The sequence below is a fragment of the Podarcis liolepis genome (assembly GCF_965112155.1).
Source record: "Podarcis liolepis genome assembly, chromosome: 3".
Lineage (NCBI taxonomy): Eukaryota > Metazoa > Chordata > Lepidosauria > Squamata > Lacertidae > Podarcis > Podarcis liolepis.
In genome coordinates this window covers 74,779,230-74,806,193 of record NC_139557.1, presented here as the reverse complement: position 1 = coordinate 74,806,193, position 26,964 = coordinate 74,779,230, and the positions used below count along the sequence as shown (strand labels likewise).

Below are 26,964 nucleotides of genomic sequence, written 5' to 3'. Positions count from 1 at the left end.
ACCCAATAGTAACCCATTCTGGTACTTCTGGGTTCGTACGCAACCCGAAAACGCGCAACCCGCCACGTTCATAACCCGAGGTATGACTGTACCTCAGAATTCTACTATCTTCTACTATATTCTTCCAACCAGGGTTCCTCATCATATGTAGGAGCTTTCACACGTACATCAAGAACATCATGAAGACCATCAAATGGGCATTCACTGGGAAAGTGGTGCACAGGGGACAGAGAGTTGGCCTGGCCTGTGCAACCTCACGAGGCCAATACATATTTCTTCAGAGTGAGCGGTGTAGGCGTCATTCTGCTGTGTCTATAGACTAGGCAATACAACAGAATGCATTGGATAAAAAAATTCCCAAACTTATTGCCATCTAAGTTCAAGATTCCTCAAATTTAGTTTGCCAAACTTGAAGTAAGATATCTTGGCTATCTTGGGAGACATTGATAATGACATTTCCAGGCAGCCTTCTTTATATAAAAAGCTTAGCTCACTTGGATGAATTTTAAGTGGAAATCATTTTAAAGTATCTTATCTAAATATGGTCATTGCTGTTTTTAAAATTTGTTCATCTACTTTTTGGATTAGCCAGAATTTGTGATGTGTAGAAAATTCTTCCACTTTTCCCCAACCATCCTCCATCAATTAATAGGGGCGGGGGGCGGGATGTATTCATGGATTATCAAGGTTTTTGTGTGATTCTTTTTTATCTTTATAATACTGTTCAATTCACATTAAAATCTATGTCTGAATCTATATATGATAGATTATTATTTTTTTGCTGAAATTCACATAGATGGGGTGCAGGGTTTTTGCTGTGCTGTCCAATAGGTTTGCAAGTGTACTTCCTTTTGTTCCACAAATCAGTTCTCCAGTGATCTGCATTCTGCAGCCTTTGCAAGTGTCCAGGCATAGGCAGACTCGGCCCTCCAGATGTTTTGAGACTACAATTCCCATCATCCCTGACCACTTGTCCTGTTAGCTAGGGATGATGGGAGTTGTAGTTCCAAAACATCTGGAGGGCCGAGTTTGCCTATGTCTGGTCCAGACCTTCCAGATAATCCCATTATTTCTTCATCAGGGCTTTTCTGTAAGGAAGGGAAACCAGGAAAGCTGCCTAGCATGCACCCCACAGCTGTTATCTGGACTGCTGCAATGTACTATATGTGAGACTGCCCTTGAAGGTGGCCTAGAGACTACCACTGGTGCACAAAGTTGTTGCTAGGCTGGTAAGTGGAACAGCCCAATAAGGCTGTGCATTGCTGGTCCTGAAAGAACTGTGCTGACTGCCAGTGAGCTACTGGGCTAAACTGAGGTGTTAGTACTACCAGATAAAGTCCTCAATGGCTTGGGACCCAAGTACCTAAAAGAGCACATTCCCAAATACCCACCATCCCAAGATCAGCAGGTCAGGCCATGTTGGTGGTGTCAATCAGAATTGGAAAACATTCCAGTTAACCAAGGTGCATTTGGTGACTGAATGACACTGTTCCTGGAAAGCCTAAGATCACTGGACGAGAGAATGTTTCTCATTGTTTTTAGAAGGCTTTTAAATGCTTCTTAATTTTAGAGTCTGCCACCTTTAGCTTGAATAGGAGGAAGAGAGGGATATAAATTCAACTTTTAAAAAAATCAGTAAAGTCTTTTATTTTGAAAGAAATCAGTGTGGAATTATTTTTTAAATGGCAAAAGGATGAACTTCCCTTAAAAACAAAACCAAGATTTGCACCAAAGTGCTGGAAAAATGCGCCCACCATCCCTCAACCACGTTACAATGATAAGGAACAGAGAATGAAGAGCAGTAACAGAAGCCTCTTTTACACAAGGAGGAAACTTGTGAGAAATTGGAATATAGTTTTTTCCTCCCACAAGGCTACCTGAGACTGGGCCTTTACCCAGGGGTTGTTTAAATCTTGATTTTGGACCACCACACAGGTTGTTTGGATCTTGATTTCTGACCCCAAGTTTTGGCAAGGAAAGAATATAGTCAGATCCTTACTGTGATTTATGACAAAACATATCTGGCATTGTTTTGAAGCATTGCACAAACCAAAAAGATATGGTTTTTAATATTAGTTGCTGTTTAAGGGTGACCAAATACTGATCACTGACTGGGTGGAGAATCAAACTCTCTGAAAATCAGGAAATGCCATAAGGGTCAGTGCGCAGGGCAAAGCAAAGTTCATGTTGCATTTAGATCACACGTACACCCTGGAAACAGTTTAAAGAACCCTTGAGATAATGCATTCGAAATATTGTATCCGTCAAGCATCTGGAAATCTGGATATAGGAACCAAAAACATCAAGGCTGACTTAAAATACGATTCCTTGTTTTCGAAATCTGAGACCATGCTCCACTCGCATTTTCTGCTATTTTTTCTGGAACGTGAAAAGCTGCATGAAATATGATTTCTATTAAAGATGGGAACTGTTTGATACAATTGAGTATCTCCCAAACTAATGATATGAATACTCTGCTATACCAATGAGTTACTCAAAAGTACTTCACACAAAACATTTTGAGCTGTTCTAATCACCCCTAGGTGTGAATTGGCTAATTACAGCTGTATCTGTAATTGTGACAGGGTTTGTACATCTGAGAGCATGTCTGGGGACAATGGGAAATTGATTGTTCACATGGCTAGAAAATGTTTTGCATGAACTGGTCACAGCTCAGGGATATTCCCAGGCCTTCACATTCACAAACAAAACAGAGGTTTGCAATAACACTAATGAAAATACTGTGAGCTTTTCACAGAGAACCTATCCCAGAAACTATCCCTCATATCTAAACACGTCAATACAGTACACTAATTTGAAAGTGTTCTCAGAAGATAAAGTTAATTTGGCTGCTGAGACCATATTAGGGCAGAGCTCCAGAATCTGAGGTGGCTTCCCATCACTTCATGCAAGGCTAGCTCTGAACAAGGAAGAGGGTCAATATACACCAGGCAGCTTAGTTTGGTCAGAATCAAATACAGTGGTACCTCGCAAGACGAATGCCTCGCAAGACAAAAAACTCGCTAGACGAAAGGTTTTTCCGTTTTCGATTTGCCTCGCAAGACGAATTTCCCTATGGGCTTGTTTCGCAAGACGAAAACGTCTCGCGACTTTGTTTCCTTTGTCTAAAAACAAAGACATGTTTTGTTTATAAAGTTAATTTATTTTCCCTTCAATTTTTGAACTGCTCTTTACAGTATGTGTGACTTTAAAGAGCAGTTAATAAACTGTTGTTGTACCAAATTTGGCTTTGTTTGGACTTTTTTTGACCATAGGAACGCATTAATTGACTTTCAATGCATTCCTATGGGATTTCGTGATTCGCAAGACGAAAAATTCGCTAGACGACAAAACCTGCGGAACGAATTAATTTCGTCTTGCGGGGCACCACTGTACAGTGGTACCTCGGTTTTTGAACATCTCCATTGACAAACATTTCAGTTTTCGAACGCTGTAAACCCAGAAGTAAATGCTTTGGTTTTCAAACATGCCTCAGATGTCAAACATGCTACATGGCTTGAATGTATTATGTCTGAAAACCAAGGTACCACTTTATACACTTCCAGAGCTGATGCTAAATACATTACTTCTGGTAAATGAGCCACCATAGGGCCAAGAAAATTTGTGCCCCAGGCTTTTTAGACTCGTCTACCCATGTTCTATCTGAAACCAAAGTGACGTATTGTTTACCAGATGTGAATCTTCTTACAGCTCTCCTAGCCCACTAGATAGGATTGGGGGAAAGGACTAAAGTGCAGTGTCACCAGTAAAGCTTTCAAAGGTAGCAACAGTGGTGGAGATGCCCAACTTGGCTTCTAGATCCACAAATGAATTGAGAAAGGGACCCAGCAATACCCCATAAAAGTAGAATTAAATAAACAAGAGAAAGGGAGGCTTGAGCTCAGGTTTTAACTTGAAATATAGAACTGGGTCTTGAATGTGCAACTTACATTCAGTTATTCCCTTCAAAGAAGGTGGCATGGCATCTCCACATCTTTCCTACCTCGTTTGAAAATAGAAATGGGGGTTGAGGTGAGTGCCACGCTTGAAATGAAATATGTCCTGAATGTGCACACTAAATATCATTGAAGATGTGAGTTTATCTGGGGTTCATAATTTGGATTCGTTTCACTAAGAAATTGAGGTTTGCAGTTAACCTAATGAAAATATTGTGATTTCTTCCTCACAGAACCTGTGACCCAACAACTATCCTATTTCAAAAAGGGGTCTAGGGAAAAAATACAATTGTACACTTTATTGTAGAAGTTTAAAGATTAGCACGTTGGTACATTTGTAGACCTCATCAAGTAGATCACCTACACCAAATTACAAGTTATTAGCTCAGTAGGTACCATTTTAATTCTCCATAGAAGTTTGAGACTTATCGTAAAGAAGACTTTTCTCTTTTTCTTTGGCTACTCTGCTTAACTAAAGAAACGGTCCCATACTTCTTTAACATACTCCCTCTCTCAAAACTCCATTGCTGTAAGAAATGTGATTTATGAAGAGAAAATGCATTATTTGAAGATCAGACTTCCTGTGCAGAGTTCATATTTGCAGCTAAAATTAAAGAAAAAATATCATCTGGGTGGAATCCATCAAAATGACTGACAAGCTTGAACAGCTATTCCCATGAGGCTACTGTTCAAAACAGAACTTTGTTAGGTTAATTCAAGGGGGGGGGGTAATATTCTGCCTTACTGGTTTATATCCCTGGGTAAATAAAGACCTTCTTAGTTTTAGCCAAGCATGCATCTCTTAAGACTAGTTGATGATAATAATAAAAATAATTTTATTATTTATACCCCACCCATCTGGCTGGGTTTCCTCAGCCACTCTGGGTGGCTCTCAGCAGAATAGTAAAAACAGAATACTCTTACTGACGCTAAACTCACCCCATGTCTCCCCCCACCCATTTCCATGTGCAGGCATGAAGCAAGATTTAGAAAATATGTTAACTTTTATTCATTTTATTGCATACACACCCACCTGTGTGTGTGTGTGTGTGTGTGTGTGTGTGTGTGTGTAATAAAATGTAATAATATGTAATATGTAATAATATATTACATATATTGGGACGCGGGTGGCGCTGTGGGTAAAACCTCAGCGCCTAGGACTTGCCGATCACATGGTCGGCGGTTCGAATCCCTGTGGCGGGGTGCGCTCCCGTAGTTCGGTCCCAGCGCCTGCCAACCTAGCAGTTCGAAAGCACCCCTGGGTGCAAGTAGATAAATAGGGACCGCTTACTAGCGGGAAGGTAAACAGCGTTTCCGTGTGTGGCTCTGGCTCGCCAGAGTAGCTTCATCACACTGGCCACGTGACCCGGAAGTGTCTGCGGACAGCACTGGCTCCCGGCCTATAAAGTGAGATGAGCGCACAACCCTAGAGTCTGTCAAGACTGGCCCGTACGGGCAGGGGTACCTTTACCTTTACCTTAATAATATATTATGTAATAATATCCCATTTTTCTTTTGCCATGGAACCCAAAGCAGTGAATATGGTTCCCAGGCAGTCACATATTCATTCAAGTGCTGACCAGCAGCTCCTTAGCTTTGGTAAGTTACCTGTGCCTTCTAACTAGATCCTTTCTACATTATCGTGCATCCCTTCTTGAAAACAGGCTTGACAAAGAGCCGCTCTCTGCTCACATGCCCAAGCAGAGGAATTCCCTCTCGCTAGAGATCCTGCAGGCTCCTTCTCTGATGTCGTTTCTATTTCTTGGAAACTTGTCTCTAACATTCCAGCAAGCTTTCAAGCTGAACGGAGCCTAATCCTGTCAGGCTGCCTCTTGTTTAGTAACTTTTTGCTGTATTGAATTTGTTCTTTATTTCTGTTTCTTTCATTCATTTTTATATGAATTCAGCCACCTTGGACTTCATTACTGAAAAGGCAACATGGAAATGCTTTCACATATGAAACAAAAGAGGAATAAACAAACAGCAAAAGGTACAATTGCTTATCACTGTGAAACCTCTCTGGTACTCGAATGCTTGGATTCTCTCTCAAATGCCTCCAGTTTTTTCCAGTGTGCTTTCCCTACCTTCCCCCAAGCTCCCATGACCTGAAACATTTTAGACTGATGATTGTTCAGCATACCACCACATACACAAATCCTGGTGGCATTGCCCAGGCATGTGTTCCCTCAGCCAGCCGTGGATGGAAGGGAGTAGATTTTTCCCAGGCATCTGCCAAGCCCACTGCTGCCTCTTGGGCTTTAGCTGTTCCTGTTTCCTTACTTTACTTCTCTGCTGCTTTTCCCAGCTTAGGCAAATTCCAAGCCTTAGTTTTTGGCTCGTTTTGTGTCACCTGACTATGCCACTGCACCGCTCTCCTTCCTTACAGGGTGACAACTGGTTTTGGGTGTTTCTAGTGTGAGCCTAGAAGGGATGCGGGTGGCACTGTGGGTTAAGCCACAGAGCCTCGGACTTGCCGATCAGAAGGTCAGCAGTTCGAATCCCCACGACGGAGTGAGCTCCCATTGCTCGGTCCCTGCTCCTGCCAACCTAGCAGTTCGAAAGCACGTCAAAGTGCAAGTAGATAAATAGGTACCGCTCCGGCGGGAAGGTAAACGGCATTTCCGTGTGCTGCTCTGGTTTGCCAGAAGCGGCTTAGTCATGCTGGCCACATGACCCGGAAGCTGTACACCGGCTCCCTCAGCCAATAAAGCGAGATGAGCACCGCAACCCCAGAGTCGGCCACAACTGGACCTAATGGTCAGGGGTCCCTTTACCTTTACCTTAGCGTGAGCCTAGTTTAATGTGGGCATACGAGAGTAGCCTAGGATGTTTGAGAAAACCACACAGGAGTTAGGTGCATCCAATGGACAAAGAAGATTCCCCTATGATGTCTATTGCATTAGAGATGTTTGATCCGTGGTGCTCCACCTCTGTGGATCTTTCAGGTATTTTGCTGAGCTTCTGCACAGCTGGATGTTTTCCAAAGTCTTTAGCAAAATTATGCTGGTGCCAACTGTTCTGTGGTTCTGGCGATGAAGAATTCCATTTTGTATTTCAGATTCTTAGGTCACTGAGCTTTAGTTCAAAGTCTAGTGTTTGCCAGGTTTGGTGGTGGGTGACTGAGAATGGGATGCAGATGCTTGCAGACCCCACCTGTGAGTAGAAAATCATGTTGTTCTCGGGCTCCCTCCAGTGGCTGATTTAGGCAATATTGCAGACGTCAGTCACAATTCACACCCTTTCAGAAGTTGAAGCAACAACATTTTACTGTCCTTACTAAATAGTGCTGTGAAACACTGCTTAGAAATACTGAGTGAAGATGGACCTCGGACATTCAAACCCCAAGATCAGTCCCATCACAAAATGTAGGAGAGGCAATGAAAAATAATGCAGATCACATGTAAAGAAATAGTCCTTCAACCATTAACAACACATTTGTTGTTGGACACATTCAAGTCCTTATTTTATGCATTCAACCTGGCATTGCATAGGGTTCAAAGATAACTTTTATGATTATATGTAAGCAACAAGATGTCTCCAACCCTGAAGCAAGAAAGGGCACACTCAGGCCTTGATCCAGGGATAATCCAGCATTCTGGTGCAGTGTGCTGATAGTAATATGTGGATAATAAGCCACTCCAGACACCATTGCACAGATTAAACTACAGACTTCATTGCTGATAACCAACAGTCCTCAAATGGCCTTTTTATTTTCATGTTTAGCAGACATGCTGAAGTCTATGCTGCAACATTAAAACTCCCATGGGGACTATTCCTCAATAGCCTTTTAATATTGTAAGGATGTTGTCTGCTTTAGGATAGAATGGTAAAATCCTGCTCTGTTTTCTCTGAAAAGCATTCTAGGCTTTTAAAGCTTAAGATGCAGAGGCCAGCAAAATCATTTGATTCAGGGGAGATCTTCATTTCACTTTCAGGTTTGAGGTGCACAGAAAAGTCGACACAGGAAATGCTCTGGCACTCGGTAAAGCTTATCTTAGCTTTGTTGAAACTAGGTACTTTGTCCAGATCCCACCAAGAAGTCCCAGCCAGAAGTATTTACTGCTCTGCATAATCCACACAAAGCACCTCTCCGCTTTCTGCTGCATCCTCAATAAAGTCTCCTTTCCTAAATTAGTGCAGGTTGTGTCAGCATCCCACGAGCCCACTTTGTTCTTCTGAAAGCTTCTCCTTAAAAGTTAATCACTGCCATCTGCTTAGAAGGTGGCTTTTACTGCCTCAGGTTGGGGGAGAGAGAGAGAGAGATGGAGAGAGAGAGAGATGGAGAGAGAGAAGACTGCAAGGCAAGGCTAATGATTAAGAATGTGCGAACAAGTTGAGATAAGGACCCATTCATCTTAGCTAGGCTTGTTGGCTGAATGGTCTTGTAGGTTTCAGGTTTTCCAAGGACTTCTGCTCTTCCTGTCCTCAGATAGAACTGGAAGCAAGAAAAACCAAGAGACTAAAAATGGTTGCTTCTGCGGTAGTTCTTTTCCGGCCCAACCACTGGGAATATGAGGACATTCATGATGCAGCCAGATCCTAGGGAGATTTCCATCAATATTTCCAAACCAATGCGATTAAGATAAAGTTTAAGTAAATATCTAACCTTCAAATTGAACCTGTCCCCCTGAGCCAAGTTCTAGCCAAACAGGACATAACATCATACTTTGCCACTGTTGAATAACAGTGGATATAATCTCAGATATCAACATGAGGCAAATTTACTCAACAAAAGCTATCCATCACCAACCCATGCCCTCGTACTGTCGCTCACTCATTGACCGATATGCCAGCAGAACCGTTGTAAAGTGACTGTGCTCGTTCACATGATCTCATTTCATGGATGAAGTCAACTTGTGCAGAACTGACTGTGTTGAGACAGTCTTGTAAATGTTTCAGCCTGCGTACAGATGTTGAGAGAACATATCCCGAAAAGCCTTCAAAATATGGTTTGAGTTCAGATTTTTTTTAAAAATCATTTACAAAATGAGCTCAACTCATGTAAATCCACTGGAAATTGGTTAGGTGAAATGGAGGGTGGCCCAGGGAAGCAGGCTAGCTGGTTAGCTGGCTATGAAAGGATGTCCCTCAACCAGTCATTTCAGAAATTGTGTGGTATTAGAATATAGCTAGTAAAATACAAGCAGTTTATGGGGGTAGTAGCTGTGAATCTACATGTGGCGAAGGAGGTTTTCTAATGACCAAGGGCAACTGCAGTATAGAAGAATAACCAAAATGGAGCTCAAAATCATATTTATCATGATCATCAACACCACCACCTGCCATCTTTCAGCACGTCCCAGTGTTGATTACAACCATTAGAAATTCAGCATTAAAACAGTTAAAACAAATAACAGGAGTAGAGCGGGTCCTGAAAACACATGTGTCAAAGGCTGAGGTAAAGAGGTAGGTCTTCTGCATTCACCAGGAGCTGTATGATGAAGGTACCAGACATACCTCTGAGCGAAGGGAATTCCACAACTTAGGGGCGGCCACAGAGAATGTCCTATCTTGGACCACCACCACCCTGAACTTCTGATGGTGGTATAACTACCAAGAAATTAGTTGCAGCCCTACATAGAGCACACTGCAACAATCCAATCTGGAAATTACCAGAGCTTGGCAAACCAAAGGGGCCAGAGCTGGCAAACCAAATGTAAGTGGAAATGGGCACTCCTAGCCACTGATGCCACCTGGGCCTCAAGTGACAATGTTGGGTCCAGGAGAAACCCAACTTGCTCATTCAAGGGGAATACAACCTCATCCAGAACAGGCCATCTTCCCACCTCCTGGATTCGAGAACCTGGAACAACATAATACTTCTGTTTTTTCAGGGTTCAGTTCCGATTTTTCCTCAGAGTCCCTTGGAAAGAGGGGTTGGCCATTAAACCGCTGTGGGAATTGTAGCCTTGTGAAGGCAATAGAGGTCTCATAGCAATGTTCAGTACCCTTAAACTACAGTTTCAAGGATTCTTTGGGGGAAGCCATGAATGTTAAAGTGGTATGATACAGCTTTAAATGTAAGCTGTGGCCTAAAACATAGTCAAAGCATTTAGAGAGCAATTTGTTCTTGGCACTGGAGATTTTTCAAAATTCAGTTTGAGTTTCAAAATTCTCCATTTCACATCAAGATTGTCCTTCTCATATTAGTGCAGGTGACTGTTTAGCTGTACAGTGGTACCTCGGGTTACATACACTTCAGGTTACATACGCTTCAGGTTACACACTCCGCTAACCCAAAAATAGTGCTTCAGGTTAAGAACTTTGCTTCAGGATAAGAACAGAAATTGGGCTCTGGCGGCGTGGCAGCAGCAGGAGGCCCCATTAGCTAAAGTGGTGCTTCAGGTTAAGAACAGTTTCAGGTTAAGAACAGACCTCCGGAACGAATTAAGTACTTAACCCGAGGTACCACCGTAGTGGAAAAGTCAACTGGATTCCTTAATAGCAAACCACAATGCTCCCCCCCCCCATGAAAAGTTTATTGGAAGTTCAACACCAAAAATCCTCATTGTGAATGTTTCATTTTCAAGGCCCAAGTGCCCTTGGTCACACCAATGCCCATTTGTTCTAACAATCCTGTTGATTCAAGGATCTGGAGCCACTTAGAGCTTTATTTATGGCCTTGGTTTGAATCACAATTAAAGTGAGCTTTTCCGAATGTTTGGGTTTGTAGGCGCCATCCAAATGTGTCCCTCAAGTTGCAAGGCTTTGATTGTGCTTTGTTTCCCTCTGTTCAGCTACCTCAGTGGTCCATCTTAACTGTTGTGTGTTGTGGAACCCATCCAAGGTATTAAAAGGGACACAAAAGTTATGTGCTAGGAGTGGGAATGAACACACAGACACAGTAAGGCTCCCCAAAATGTTCAGTAGCTAGCAGCAGAAATGCCTAACGGAGAAAGAGGTGCTCTTTTAATTTCTTCAGCTGTGAAAGAGAACTTTCCCCTTTTTGCTAGGGTCGCCAGTCCATCATCTTAGAGGAAACCAGAACAAAAAGCAAAGTCATATAAACAGCATCTGATTTTTTTACTTCTTTTTGTGGTTGAAAAATCTCCAGTGCCAAGTGCAAATTGCTCAGCCTTCTTACACAGTGCGAGCAGAATAAGGAGGCAGGCAGGGTGGAAGAGGACCCAAGGCAGCTTAAAAATAAAGTTTAAAAATAAAGAAATTCCGCGAGGGACCATTTGCCCCCCTTCAGGAAAGCTTCAGGTCTTCCACTTCCAACAACCAACATCTCACTCTACCTAATGGAGAAGATGGCCCATACCCCACAAGTGTCCCAGAAAAAAGGGGAGCATGCCATTTTCTCATGCAAGAGCACGGTGGCGACAAGATCTTCCCCTGAAAATAGCACTTTTTGGGGCCACGATCTTGCATGGCACCCCAAAACACACATTTTTTTCTAGAAAAAGGTGCCAGAATTCACCATAAATGCTTCCCTCATTCTCTTATAATGGCAATGACACTCACCAGAGAGGTTCTGGAAGTCTGCTGAGTTCCAGCTGAAAAAAAAGCCCTGATAGTAGTAGCAGCAGCAGTTGTAACAGTAGTAGTAAAAATAGGCCATTGGTTATACCAAGTCAAATGGTTGGCCCTTCTACCTCAGTATTCTTTCCACTGTTTGGCAGCAGCTCTCTGCAGTTTCCGACAAGGTTTTTACCAGCCCTGACTAGAGATGGTAGGGATTGAACCCAGGGACTTCTCTGAGCAAAATATGTGCTAGGGCCCTTTTCCAAATTCATGCCATGAACTACAAATATTTACATACGGAAGCTGGCTGCAGAAGCCTCAATACATGTGAAAATCTGTGCATCCTCCTCTGAAGAATTGGCTAACTAATATATAGAGGTGGGGGGGCAAGGTAAAGTAAGCTTAGAAGAGGACCCTAAGTTGAAGTGTTTGGAAAGCGCTGCCTTACATTCTCAAGCTGGTTCTAATCTCCCATTTGAAAGACAAAGGCAGAATTCTTGGCAGGCGAAAGGGCATTGCAAGCATGTTTGAAGAGATGTGAAAATGTAATGTTGTAGTTAGAGGACTCCGGGCTGCCTTTGAAACAAGGACAAGAGTTTGGGCTTGCCCTACGTGTGCTGTCTCTCTAAAGCTGATACAAATGTTGTTATGTGCATCTTGCTTCCCACCCCCAGCTCCCAAGAATGCACCCGTATCTCTCGCCTTGCAATGTGAACAACAGCCCTCAGCTTTCACTTCTTAAAACGTTCCAGGTCTCTGCGGTTGCACAGAAAGTTGAGGAACAGATGATTCTGCGTATTTGTAATATTTATTTGTGCTTATTTATAATATTTAGGGATTTACTTGTGCTGTTTATGAGTTGTCTCTGACAGAAAAACAGCCAACATCTGTTTCTCAACAGACCACATCAAGCCCCCTATAAACCAGGGATGTGGAGCATGTGGTCCCCTAGATGTCATTTGACTACAGCTCTCATCATCCTTGATCATTGGCCATGCTGGCTGGGCTTCATGGGAGTTGGAGTCCAGCAACATCTGGAGGACCACAGGTTCATCATTCCTGTCCTAAACATCTCTGAACAGCTACTTGGCCTGTTTTTTGTCCTTGATCCTTCTTTACTTCTCCCGCTGCCACCACCTTCTCTTCACAATACTGCACATGTATGCTGTTGTTGGTTTAAGCCATCACACAAAAGTAAACAAAATGGTGAAGACCATGGGCTTCCACAGACATTCCCAAGCTTCATTTTGTTTCAGATATGGTGGCCATTTAAAAACAAAATGTGTTACCTGTTCACGAAGGAAGAGCCACAGCTCCAGGACAGAGCATGTTCTTTGCAAGCAAAAGGTCCCAAGTTCAGCCCATGATCTTGGGAAAGATCTGTGATTTGAAACCCCTTGTCTCAGTGGAGTCTATACTGAGCTACATGGACCAAAGCACTGAGTCAATATAACACAGCTTCCTACGCTCTACACTGTGATGTGTCCAGAACTGAACAGTAGCAACCCAATGTAACAGACTCAACAGCTTAGGCTGCAATCCTATATCTACGTACCTAACAGTAGGCCACAATGAACTCAAGAGGACTTGCCAGGAGAAGGGCCACAGCACAACAGTAGAAACCCCAGAGAGCTGCAGCCAGCCAGCACAGGCTAGCGTTCCTCGCCTGCTGTGGTCAGGGATGATGGGAGTTGTAGTCCAACAACAGCCAGTGACCCAAGTTTAAAAAACACTGGTATAGACAATACTTAGAGAGACAGCGTAATAGCCTGATTTGTTATGAAGCAGCCTCTTATACTCCTATGCTTCAGAAGGCGAAGAAAAATAACTCAAAACGTCTTGCTTTCCCCATCTTGTCATTCCTGAGCTAATCGCATGAGTCTGAGAAGCCAATTCATGCTTTTAAAGAATGCTGAGTCAGCAGGATTAAGCATCCTGCCTGTTTAGAAGATGAGTGGTTCACAACTGCTCATGGGTCACCGTGAAGTAGCTGAGATCTCACAAAACTAATCAGGATCCAAGCCTTGAAAGATGACTCTTGATTTGAAATTTTTAGTCTGGTGTTCATTACGTGCATGCGCCTAATTTTCAAATTGCAATGGCCACATTATATATAAAATGTGAACATTTGCTACGGCCCCTCCAGGTCCTGCTAGGCCTTGACAGCAACCCCTGCTGCTAACAGTGTACCCCTAGCTTCTATCGCCAGCTCTATCTTTATCTCCAGTGAATATGTCATTGCCTTGACTGGAAGTAGGCCAGTTGAACGCCGTCCCTACATTTACAAAGAATTATACACAGCAGATTTGTAATGCTAAAAAAGTATCCTATGCCATAACAAAGTAATACAGCATGAAAATATTCCAACCATTTATGCCAAGAGTTATAGAATATTATATCTCATACTATGAGGTTGCTTCCAGGGCTGTGAATGGACTTGTAAGAGACCTTGGCAAATTTCTTTCTGAAGTTAAGATCTTGTGGTTAGTGTGTGTGTGTGTGCATGCGCAAATGTTTTGACATGGAGAAGAGGAAGAAAAACCAATTGGAAGATAAACAGCTAGGGTATCTTCAAATCTAGAGGCTCCTTATCTGGACAGACTTTTGAGATAAAGTAAGTCTGTGATAGGTCCAGCTTCATTTCCCCTCCAAATACAACTTATGCTGCCAAAGTTTCTTCCCAAGCTTTCCTGTGGCCCAGCAGTCTTCTGGGAATTCGCTTTAGTTTTAGATCTCTCCCTTCTCCCTCTTTCCCTCTCTCAGGTTGCTCATTCTGCAGTGAAATACTATGCCAAGATAAAGTTAGAAAAGTACTCTTTTAAGTTAAGAAAGCAAGACTGGGTAAAAACATGAAGCTGTTCAATAGTGTGATTTTTCCACCAGGGTGTTTTCACTGAGGCTGTGGGCTGCAGAGGGAAGATGCAGCTAAAGTAAAAAGAAGACAGTGGTAGAGAACCAGAAACATAGTTTCATTCAGGGATGGGGGAGGTATTCAATCTAGTTCACATTTAAATGTAAAGGTAAAGGTAAAGGGACCCCTGACCAGGTCCAGTCGTGACCGACTCTGGGGTTGCAGCGCTCATCTCGCTTTATTGGCCGAGGGAGCCGGCATACACCTTCCAGGTCATGTGGCCAACATGACTAAGCCAATTCTGGCGAACCAGAGCAGCGCACGGAAATGCTGTTTACCTTCCCGCCAGAGTGGTACCTATTTATCTACTTGCACTTTGATGTGCTTTCGAACTGCTAGGTTGGCAGGAGCAGGGACCGAGCAACGGGAGCTCACCCCGTCACGGGGATTCGAACCGCCGACCTTCTGATCAGCAAGTCCTAGGCTCTGTGGTTTAACCCCTGCAGTTTCCAAAACAGGACATGAACTGAACCACGGCAATCCTTCCAAATACACGCTTCTCCAAATTTTACACTGCTGTTGTCCGGCCAAGTAATATGCATAAAAATATGTAGCAGTGAAATGCAAAAATGCTTTTACAGAAGGGGAAATTGCTTTGCAAAAGTGTGTACACTAGCAAAAATTGCAAACAAAAATGTGTATTGTCAGGAGAAATTTTTGCTGAAATGCCGATGAATTTTCATAAGGTCTTATCATGGGGAAAAGATAATAAATTCATGTGGAGAACTGAAGACTGGAAAAATGAGAAAATGAGGGAAACTGACGGATTCATCCATCCCTATCGATAACTGCCCTTTATCTTTAACCCTGGCAACAGCAGACCCTACACATTGCTTTCCATAACTGCAGGTTCCTCCACCTTCTTCACACAAGTCAGTGGAGCAGTCTTTGCCTTTTCTAGAAAAAGGGGAAAGATGGAGAGAAACCGGATCTGCATTCAAGAGGCCTGTTCTGTGGCTTCAGCTTGAGAACCATTGTTCTGTGCTGAACTCGATATTGAGTCCTAACAGGCCACACACTGTTTTCTGACTGTACCTAAAGAAGTACAACACAGTCATATCCATAGAGCAGGATTCCTGGAATGGGCCTTGGGTCGCCCCTGATTTGCCATACATGCTCAAAGAAAGCTTTGGAATTGGATCAATTGGAAGTGATCGATCCTACTTCATTTTTAAAAAGCTGTAAAATCAGTGCTTAAAGCTCATTCAACAAAGGTTCAAGAAGAACAGTCTACAGCCACTTCTACATTTCCAATTCTATCAGAGCCATCGAAATGATTTCTATTAGAAGATTAGGTGTGTGCATAAACTAGGGAAAGGTTTCAGGCCAGTCATAGGAGATGCCCATAGGAGATGCCAATCTCCCATAGGAACCTGCATGTTTTCCAACAAGACTTTGGAATGCCAACAAAAGACTGCTAAATATAACTCAAATGAAATGTCATGCCACTCTGAATATGGTGGACTGACGCAGTACTGGCTGGTGGTGAGCTAATCTGACCCTCCCATCACTGTGTTTTTAGCTGTGCCCACCCCATGCTGAGCTCGTTCTAGACCAGTGTGGTGTAGTGGTTACGAGCGATAGTCTCATAATCTGGGTAACCGGGTTCGCGTCTCCGCTCCTCTACATGCAGCTGCTGGGTGACCTTGGGCCAGTCACACTTCTCTGAAGTCTCTCAGCCCCACTCACCTCACAGAGTGTTTGTTGTAGGGGAGGAAGGGAAAGGAGAATGTTAGCCGCTTTGAGACTCCTTCGGGTAGTGATAAAGTGGGATATCAAATCCAAGCTCCTCCTCCTCCTCCTCCACTTCTTCTTCTTCTTCTTCTTCTTCTTCTTCTTCTTTGCCCTTGCCCACCCCCCTTGGTAAGCAAAGCAATGTGCCACATTTTGAAAATGGGAGAGAAGCTCAGCCTCGCCAGCTCCTACTGAACTAAGCTTCTTTCTCCCTTTCCGCCTACCTGCAGTATCCATTAACAGCAAAGCAGGGGGTAAGTTGTTTTGATCCATCTTATTTCCTGCATAAAGCACTGGGAAGTCAGAGGAAGGATTAGTAGAGAGGGGATATCCATCCTTCTCCTACACCCTCTAATCTCGCAGAAAATTAATTATTAGGGAGAAGGGGGTCATAATCATCAATATCAGTCCTGTTTGTCATCATACGTCATTTTCTAGCGTTCAAAAGGAATGTGTTGAAATAAATTTGGGAAACAAAGCTGTTTCATGGCACCAAAAATCCAAGCACTAAGATCTATGTTTCAGCGAGAAAATGTTGAGCTTTCCCCAAATAAAGTATTCTTCTGCTCTTAAATGGTTGCTTTTTAAAAAACATACACACACACAATTTCAAAATGCTAAGTGTAGCTTCATGCTGTACAAAAGAATATCCACTCCAGCTAAGCAGTGATGTCTATAAAAGCAGCTCCTATGTAAGAATTCCATTGTCGGATGACTGGAGACTGCACACACAGGTACATTTAGACAGGAAGTGTCTGATGTGGACCCCTTTCCCAACCAGTAGTATACATAGCAACACATATCACCATCTACACCAGGCTTCCCAACCTGGCGCCCTCCAGATGTTTTAGACTCCAATTCTCATCAGCCCCAGAAAGCATCTAGGTACACTATAGGTGCACCATGAATATTCAGAGTGTCCCATAAAATGTAAGGCAAATATCATTTTCATCATGTGTGCACCTAGCATACATGCTTCAAGAAGAACCAGAAAAGGCCCTACCTCCATCACACTATACCTGTGTGATGAAAGGAAACAAACCCAGCACATAACGGGGAACATGCAAAGCGTGTACATGAGGATACCATAATATGTCTGGTTCATATGTGGCGTGTGCACTGTAGCGGAGCATGAGAAGTGTCTTCTACATTTAACTTTAGAAGAATTCCATCATCACTCTACCACCTTCACCATCATGAGAAGTTAACCCAGCTCTGGTGAGTGAGACAAGATTGAGGATTCCCTTCTGTGGCTGCTGGAGCCACAGATGGGAGAGGCAGTGGTGGGCGCCGGGGTCTCAAATCTCAGCGGTGCCCCGTGCAATGCCAAAGTTCAGCACCCCTTGCCTCTCACCTCCCATTCTGCATCATAGTTTTGGCACCCACTGCACACACCCAAGGCTCCACACCAGAATGATCCTTGCACCTTCCCCATTCTAAAACCTGGAGAGAAGATTGTCTCTGGGTCTCCTGGCATTTAGAACTCCAAGCACCCATCAGGCAGGAAAGGCCACATGCCTTCATTGCCCCTCTGAGCAGGAAGGGAGCAGCAGTGATGGGCTGGCTTGCCTCTGCACCTGCTAGAACACTGGAGCTCGGGTACCAAGGCAGAGAGCACCCACCCTCCTACCGCACACCTCAATGGCTCTGTACCAGTGTGGTTCATAACTTCAAGCTGCATTTCAAAGAGGCAACAAGAGGTCACAAACAAGGTAAAGGTAAAGGACCCCTGGACAGTCAAAGGCAACTATGGGGTGCAGTGCTCATCTCGCTTTCAGGCCATTTGTCCACAGACAGCTTTCCCAGTCATGTGGCCAGCATGACTAAACCACTGCTGGCGCATGGAGGACCATGACAGAATCCATAGAGCACAGAAACACCATTTACCTTCCCACCATAGCGGTAGCTATTTATCTACTTGCAGTAGTATGCTTTCAAACTGCTAGGTTGGCAGAAGCTGGGATAGAGCAATGGGAGCTCACAGTGTCATGTGGATTTGAACCGCCGACCTTCCGATTAGCAAGCCCAAGAAGCTCGGTGGTTTAGACCACAGCACTGCCCGCTCCCTCATCCCTTAAGGTCAAGTCCTAGTGATGACACATTTTTTCTTGGCCATCAAACCCATCCAAAAAAGTGTTGACCCTGAACCTTCAAGCTCAAACCCACAAAGCTGAGCATTTCTTCCAGCTAGTGCTTTTTCCAACTGCGTGTTCCGCAACTGATTAGTAAACAATCTTACTGTATTTATAGCAATTGATGTATGCTGAACTTCTATTGTGCAACATGCTTCATTCACCACCTTTTTTTTTTACTTGATTTTGTATCACATCAGGCCTGGAGTGCAAGGTCACTATGTATCCCTTTATTGTTCTCTTTTGCAAAATGCAGTTTTGTTCTCAACCCTTGGCCAAGGTGTCTTCCCTGCCCCACAGTTACTACCAAACATCATGTTTGCTGCTATCCCCCATGCCAGAAGAGGCTGGATTCAAAGTTTGTTAGATATACCTAGCTGTAAAATGCTCCAGACCATTTGGAAAGAAAGGTGTTAGGAGCTGTAAGATTATATGGCTAGCATAAAACAGCTAAATATTGGTTAATGACGAGGTGTGTGTGTGTGTGTGCCCACACACACACACACACAGAAAGTTAAAAGAAACTACTAAAGTAATATAGTAGTGAAAAATGACTGTAGTACGAGTGCAAGAGCAAGCAGATAATTCAGGGAGAGAATTAAGCTTGTGCTAGAAACATTGTTGTTGTTGTTGTTGTTGTTGTTGTTGTTGTTGTTGTTGTTGTTGTTAGCACCTCTGCTTTAAAGCTGAGCTTTAAAGGTGGTGTTACAGCTTGCTAGGGATAAAATACACTTGACTTAATGTGATCTGCACTTGCAGAAGTCACACACTATAAAAGTTCTTGGAAGTGAATGGTTTCTTTTAAAGTTTTCAATTAGTAGCTTTTAATCAGCAAATTATTTCCAGGAAACGGCACAGGGGGGACAGGACCCCTTCTGAAGAATGTCAGGTATGAGTGACCCAGCCGGTCTCACTTTCACCCCCACCAAACTTATCGCAGAGGGAACATTTACTATGCCATAGAAATGTTCATTTGCTGAACGGCTAAGATAAATATGTCCCACTTTACTGCTTCCATAAGCTGCATGTGTGTCATAAAGCTCGACCTAAGAGCACAACCCTCCACCTCAAATACTTCAAACAAACCAGCACTAAGGGGCCTCGTGAGAGTTTTAGCTTTTGCTTAAACCTAGCTGCAAGGAAAATGTTTGAGTCTTCAATTATCATTTTCAAATCATTCAAAGTCACCGAGAAGACTGTGCTGAACTTTTCCATTGCAAGATTTGGCTAGGAAAGTGGTTATGGCTTATTTGGTTTTCCTAATGAATGGGCTCAGCTGCCCTTCATACACAGAACCCAATGTGTGGATCTCTGGCCTGTGAAATGTAAACAAGGGTCACTGCTTGATCTTATTTATTTGTGTATTTACTTAAGACATTTATATCCTGCTGTTCTGCAAGCGTTAGGCAATTCACAACAAAACCACATGAATTAAAACAAAACCCAGTAAACACACACTATATTGCCCCCAGCAGATCCCTTTATCCAGGTGTACAACATGCATTACTGACCAAATGACCTCCCTGTTTTTACTTCTGGGCAGCTGCCCTTCTGCGTTTCTCCAGCGGCTGGGAATTGCTTGAAGAGGTAGACAAGAATCTGCTGGGGAGCAAGTACAGTTCTCCTCCACTGCAGGGATGGGGAAGCTGCTATGACACTCCAGATGCTATTGGACTATAAGTCTCATCAGTCCCAGCCAGCATGGCAAATGCTTGAGGATGATGGGAGTTGTAGTCCAGCAATCTCTGGAGGGCCACACTTTCCCATTCCTGTTTCTGGGCTTGTTCTTGTGCTCGCCTAGAAAGCATGGGTCCAAGCAGTTTTCCATATTCTGTTTGCCCTGCTGCTTTCCCCAGGAAAACTCACTCTTTAGTGCTGAATCGGAGCAAACATCCATCTGTGGTACACCCAATTGACATTTCATAGAACTGGAAGGGACTGTGAAAGTCATCTAGTCTAACCTCTACAATGCAGGAATCTTTTGCCCGACATGGGGCTCAAACCCACAACCCTGCGATTAAGAGTCTCATGCTTTACTGACTGAGCCACAAGTCAATCCAATTCAGCAGTAAAGATTGGGATTTCCTGGGGGGAAGTCTGAATGAGTGTAATATGGGGCAAGGCTATAAATGTGTAAAATAAAAGTGAAATATAACAAAAGCACTGAGGGATACCCATTATCATATACATTAGTCACTCTTTGACAAAATAAACTGGTGGTGTTTTTGTTTTATTTCACTATAATATACACACACTTTGGAGTGGGATAAGGATTCAGGGAAGCTTCTCCTGAAGGAAGGAAGACCTGACTCATGTTCTGAGAAACTTATTGCTAAGCCCCTCAATCCTGAGCCATCTGCACTTTGCTATTCTTCCAGCACTTTAATATGATTTAAGAGGTAAATGAGATCAGGTAGATTTTCAAGATATATTTGCTTAATTCAACCCCATAAAAACACAGGCTCTTTAGATGGAGGGAAAAGGAAAACATGAGTCAGGCTACGATGTAAAAGAGATAAAATAGCACGCTTAATATCAAGTACAGCAGTACATACATTCCTATGTACATTCACTCAGAAGCAAGTCCCACTAAATTCAATGGGATTTATCTTCATATAGATGGGCAGAGCATTGTAGCCATAGAATGAAATTTCCTTATGAAAGAGAAGCACAACTAAAGTTGGTTCCGTTTTCTCTTTTTGGTCATGAAAGAGTAACAATGCGCAAACAGGTAAGCTACCAAAATAAATTGTGGCTGCTTCCATCAGACTTCACTGAGATTATATTTTAATCAAGTTCATATACCTTATCCAAGCAACAAGGCTGATGCCAGGGAGCCAAATTTAGAAATGGGGTGAGTATTTGTAAGGGGGAGAACCTCAAGAGGAACTGTCTCCCTTGACTGAATAGACTGGTCTATTTTTTCAGTTTCATCCAGCCTATTTTGAGCTGGCTCCAAAGTCGAATGGGGATCAAAAGGCCACTCCACGCACCATTTCCTGTCAAATATGGTGTCCAACAGGAAATGATGTCATCACCTATTGCCCTCTTTCCCAAGGTAAGGCTTCTTCCTTGGAAAATGTGGGCTGGTGATAGAGGGTAGAGCAGCAGAGGCTGGAAAGCTTGGAGAAGGGGAGCAGCTTGCATTTTGTATGAATTCATGACAGGCGGGGGACTCCTCAAGGGTCCCAGCCACACCATATATTTAATAGTACATGGGAATCCTTACAGAGCTACAATTCCCAGTGCTTTTAACAAAACTACAGTCCCCATGATTATTTGGGGAAGCCATGTACACTAAATGTGCTTTAAATGTATAGCATTGGGCATTAGTGGTTATTGACATGAGAAGATAGACCATCATGACCAAAATTTGTTCTAGTGTTTGACCTGAACACTTGAACTAGGAAAGCATAGTCAGTTCTGGAGGCAATTTGGATGTGTGTCAATCATCCCTCCCTACAACACATTCATGCTGTTCGTATGAAGAGCTAACCAAGTAGTTTAAGCCAATTGCAAAACCAAGGAAGGCTTTCATTATAGGAACTGTTGGCCAACAAAGGACAACTGGGTGCCTACAAAATTCTGTTTCCTGGTGGCACAGCTACTGCCCACCTAAAGAAGGAATTGGGCCTAAAACATCGCTGAAAAGTCATTTGAGAAAATGAAGCAATCAGGAGTGAGTCTATGCTCTCTTAAGTGCATCTACTTGGGAGTAAGATCCCTGAGATCCCAGAATGCTGTCGCAACAGACTAAGGTTTCTGCCTGCAGTCCTGGTCAACTCTTCAGACCATTTGTTGAATTCCAGGACCAGTGAATTCAATGAAACTAGGTAAAATGTCTCAAGAGTTGGCATTTAAAGGAAAGAAGCAGAGAAAATGAGGCTGAAGGGGCCATAAATAACACACTGGATGCAATCCAGAGAAAGTTAGGCATAAATTGCTTTAGTCACATTAAATTCAGTAGGAACTGAGCTAACCGTTAATGCTTAAGTTCCATTGATTTGAATGGAATATGTTTAAGTGTCACCAGACTTCATTGGCTATTGCCCACTGGCAGTGATCCAACTGTTCTGAAGCTCTTAGTGTTGTGTGCAGGTTTACTTGTTCTCTTTCGTGGGCAGGGGAACACACGCTGCAAGAAATTGGGGATTCCTATACATGCATAGAGAACTTCCTCTAGTAGAATCAATCAGGACTTCAGACAGACCTCCAAACTGAAAGTGAGTCCCATTCATTTGTGTGAACTTTACTTCCAAGTAGTTCTGTACATTCACATTTGCTGTTAGGCTGAAATTCCAAGCTCACTTAGTGTGGAGTAAACTGCATCAGAATCTCTCAGACTGGCTTCTGTTTCAAGTAAGCCTTATTTAGGATCAATGTGCAAAACTCTTAACGCAGTGGCTCACACTCTCCCTTTTCCTGAAAGCATTTAGGAGTCTAATCCGCCTCTGAGTGCCAGCAATTCGTAGGCTGCCAAACACAAACCACTTAAACCACCAAACTTGCATTCAAACTTGCTCATCCCAAGCACCCTCAGCAGACCAAAACTGGATCAAGTGAAGATTTGGTAACTCAGGTATTTGGTGCATACAACTGTAACCTGCATTGGCTTCAGTTACTTTGTGTGTCCTAGGGCGTGTACACACACAGGACAAAACGTTACTCCAAATTCATTAATGGAATTAGTCAATCCATTTAGAGCTCTTCTCACTATCAGTCTAGAATTGTCACTGTGAATAAAAGATTTCATTACGCACAGGTATGCCTACAACAATTTCTGCTTGATTGTATCAACAACAAAAAAATGTTGTGTGAGCTCAGTTGTACCAATTTTGTAGAGACTGTCATCTTACCTGGTCTTCAAATATGCACTCACACATTTGAAAATAAATCCTTCCTGATAGGAGACCCACACACTCCAACTCCAGACTAAGTTCTCATGGATTTTTGCATTAAAACTATAGGAAGTCTCAAGCAAGACATACACAGTTGGCTGTTTCAGAAACGCCGCTAAGGAGGATGGAGCCTTGACTGCATATTTTTAGTGCAATACTGAGGACTAGAAGATTGCCTCGCTTTTTTAAAAAAGCAAAAGTGGCCTTCCCTCGCTTTTACTTGAGGGCTTAGAAATTTCGCCCCGTCAACATTTCATCAAGGTGCGTGCGTGTGTTTGTGTGTTTGTGACACACGTGTCTGTGAGGGTAGTACGGGTGGGTAGGAATCTACCTAGGTCTGGAAACTTGCTTTGCCAGGTCAAGACACCTCTTAGCCCTAGAGTACAACGAAGCCAACTTTTTGCTCGTTCCTGGCTGCCCATCCGCGCTTGGCACAGCGCACTCAGCAAGTGCCTTTGTGGGTGGGAAGACAATGGCAAACGCAGACGAGCGGCCTCGGGGAAGAGACGCAGGAGGGCGCTTTGCTGCCCCGGCGCGGCGACGCTGGGGAAGGAAAGAAGAAGGAGCCGCGCCTGCCTTACCGTGAGCGCAGAGAACTTCTGAGCCGGCGCGAGGAGCGCCAGCTCCGGCAGCAGCAGCCACAGCGGCAGCAGCAGCATCCTCGGGCGCCGCCGGATCGGGCCTTCGTGGCGGGGTCCGTCTGTCAGTCCCTAGTGGGGCTCAAGCCCTCCTTCCTGCGGAGGATTTCCCCTGGCGGGTCGTCTTGGGCGCCAATTCCCTCCTCAGGCTTGGAGAGGGGAGCGCGCACGCGAGACGAAGCCGCTCTCCGTTGCGCCCTGGGGCTGCTGGGTTGGGGATCCCCTCCGCAGGCTTGCAGGTCCCGAACTCGCCGCTCTCTCCACTCCGGCTCTCCGCCTGTGGAGCGACGATCCCTTTCTCGTTGTACAGGAGCTGCCTGCTGCGGATCCCCGAATCAGATACTGTCTGCTGGTGGCCAAGCAGCTTGCTTTGCCCTCCCTCGGTGTGGAGCTGTCATCTGATGCTCGCCCGGGGAGCGAGCAAGAGAGAGCGCGCACGGGAGGGGGGGACTTTAAATAATAGCAATTAAAGAACGGGGAACTTCCCTAATCCTCTCTTCTGTCGTCCTACACCAGGCAGCAGCCTTGTCTCTGGCTCTGCAGGAATTCGGGATGGTTTGGAAGGAGGCGGCCGGAGAGATGGGGAAGGTGCAGTATGAACCTCCCAGTGTCTTATATACACACCCCTCTCTGCGCTTCCCTCTCAGCCCGGCCTCCAATGCCTCCTCCCAGACCTGCAGATCCTCCGCTGATTGATTGATTAACCCTGCTGACACCAGTTTTTGCTCGCCCCCTTCGCTGAGATTCCTAGCAGATTCTTTTGGGAAGCAGAATAACCAGCAAGAGTGAGAGAGCGCGAGAGACCCCAAAAAGGGGGCAAACTGGACCATTTGAGGCGGTCACCAGCGTGCCTCCTGCAACCGTTTGCAAGAGGTCAGCGTGCGCAAAGAGGCAAGCGTGCGTTTGCTTCTAGTCCCGCTGCTGGGGGTTGTTGCAGATTGCGTTGCAAAAGAGGGTTTAAAAGGTGAGCGCCGGGCAGTTGGTGTGTTCCCTCGGCGTTGTTCGCCTTCCAGCTCTGGTGACATTTTGGGGCAGTTGCTCGGTAACTCTAGCTTTGAAGGATAAGCAAGAGGATTTGGTGCGTGCGTGTGCCTTGACGCTCAAGAGTGTCTTTTCGCTCTCTCTTTCAAACGCGGCATTGTTGGAATATTTCAGCCTTGGCCGGTCACTTGGCACAACGCTGCTGACACAAAACTGAAGGATTACAATATTTCTGAAAGCAAAGCAGACTCAGATGAATTTATCAAGGGTCGGGAAGCGCGAGAGAAATAAGAGTCTGCCTTGAGAATTAGCTTAGGATTAATTTGTCGAATCAAGTGCAACTAGTAAATCCTAGTATTCCAAAAACCTTGTTTTGCATCACACAGGATTCTGCCTTATATTCATGTTACTGCCTATTCTGCATTCAATGCTCTTCCACTGCTAGTTTTCCCAGCTAGATTTACACTAACTTAGGCTGTGTACATATATATACATACTATATAAACTGCCTCAGTCCTGTATACCTGAAGGAGCGTCTCCACCCCCATCATTCAGCCCAGACACTGAGATGCAGCACTGAGGGCCTTCTGGCAATTCCCTCACTGTGAGAAGTGAGGTTACAGGGAACCAGACAGTGGGCCTTCTTGGTAATAGTGCCTGCCCTGTGGAACGCCCTCCCAGCAGATGTCAAGGAAATAAGCAACTATCCTACTTTTAAAAGACATCTGAAGGCAGCCCTGTTTAGGGAAATTTTTAATGTTTAATGCTGTATTGTGTTTTTAATATTTGATTGGGAGCCACCCAGAGTGGCTGGGGAAATCCAGCCAGATGGGTGGAGTATAAATGATAAATTATTATTATATAAATTATTATACCGTTAAAGCACATATGACACACATTTCCCTCCTCAAAGAATTCTGGGCACTATAGTTTGCCCCTGTAGAGCTACAATTCCCAGCAATCCATAAGAAACTACAGTGCCCAGAATTCTTTGAGGGGGGAAATGTGTTTCAAATGTATATAGTGTATATTCAGCCAGGGCCACAAGCCCATATGGACCCTGAAGTTTCGTGACAAATATTGCAGTCAGGTGTGTTTCTTTGTCAAACTGGCTTCAATCAAACTAGAAAACTGAATATGAAGCGGTAAAATGAAGATACCCTAACAGCCATTGCACATGCACAAATTACAGCTTCACAAATAGGAGTTTGGAGCAGGGGTTGCAACAGCAGGGAAACCAAAAAGGTCCTGCAGGTTGGGTGAAGACATCCCTGCCCACTTTCTGGCATGAACAACACACTGGAAACACAGCTTGAAACATAGTAGGAGCAGCTGTTGACCTTGCTACATTTTAGGCCACTAATGTGAACATTGTCTTTGTCCATGGAGTTTTCTTGGCAGGGATACTGGAGTGGCTTGCCGGTTCCTGCTCCAGGTGGATCACGTTTGGTCAAAACTCTCCATTATGACCTGTCCATCTTGGGTGCCCTGCATGGCATAGCTCATAGGTTCTCTGAGTTGTTCAAGCCCCTTCCCATGACAAGGCAGTGACCCATGAAGGGCCGATCGCCAAAGAATTGATGCTTTTGAAATATGGTGCTGGAGGAGACTCTTGAGAGTCCCATGGACTGCAAGAAGATCAAACCTATCCATTCATAAGGAAATCAGCCCTGAGTGCTCACTGGAAGGACAGATCCTGAAGCTGAGGCTCCAGTACTTTGGCCACCTCATGAGAAGGGAAGACTCCCTGGAAAAGACCCTGATGTTGGGAAAGATGGAGGGGACAAGGAGAAGGGGACGACAGAGGAAGAGATGGTTGGACAGTGTTCTCGAAGCTACCAGCATGAGTCTGACCAAACTGTGGGAGGCAGTAGAAGACAGGAGTGCCTGGCGTGCTCTGGTCCGTGGGGTCATGAAGAGTCGGACACGACTAAACGACTAAACAACAACAACAATGTGAACATACCCCAAATCAGACCATTGGTTCTTCTAACTCAGTGTTTTCTACACTGAGTGGATGTGGCTGTCTGGGATTTCACAGAATTGGAGAGTTGGAAGGGATCCCAAGGGACATCTAGTCCAATCCCCTGCCCTGCAATGCAGGAATCTCAACTAGACCATACATGGCAGAGGGCCATCCAACCTCTGCTTAAAAACCTCCAAGGAAGGAGAATCCACCACCTCTCATGGGAATCTGTTGCACTGCTGAACAGCTCTTACTGTCAGAAAGTTCTTCCTGACAGAATC

The 26,964-nt window shown here is 44.2% G+C and overlaps 1 protein-coding gene across 1 annotated transcript in view; it reads right to left on the bottom strand.

Moving 5' to 3' along the window:
- Window positions 1–24,660, bottom strand: part of SMOC2 (SPARC related modular calcium binding 2) — a 133,251-nt gene extending 108,591 nt beyond the window's left edge. Inside the window, exon 1 of the mRNA XM_083496559.1 lies at window positions 23,680–24,660. Coding sequence (XP_083352685.1) covers window positions 23,680–23,757 — 78 coding nt within the window. The 5' untranslated portion in view covers window positions 23,758–24,660. The remainder of the gene's footprint in view (window positions 1–23,679) is intronic.
- Between the last annotated feature and the right edge of the window lie 2,304 nt (window positions 24,661–26,964).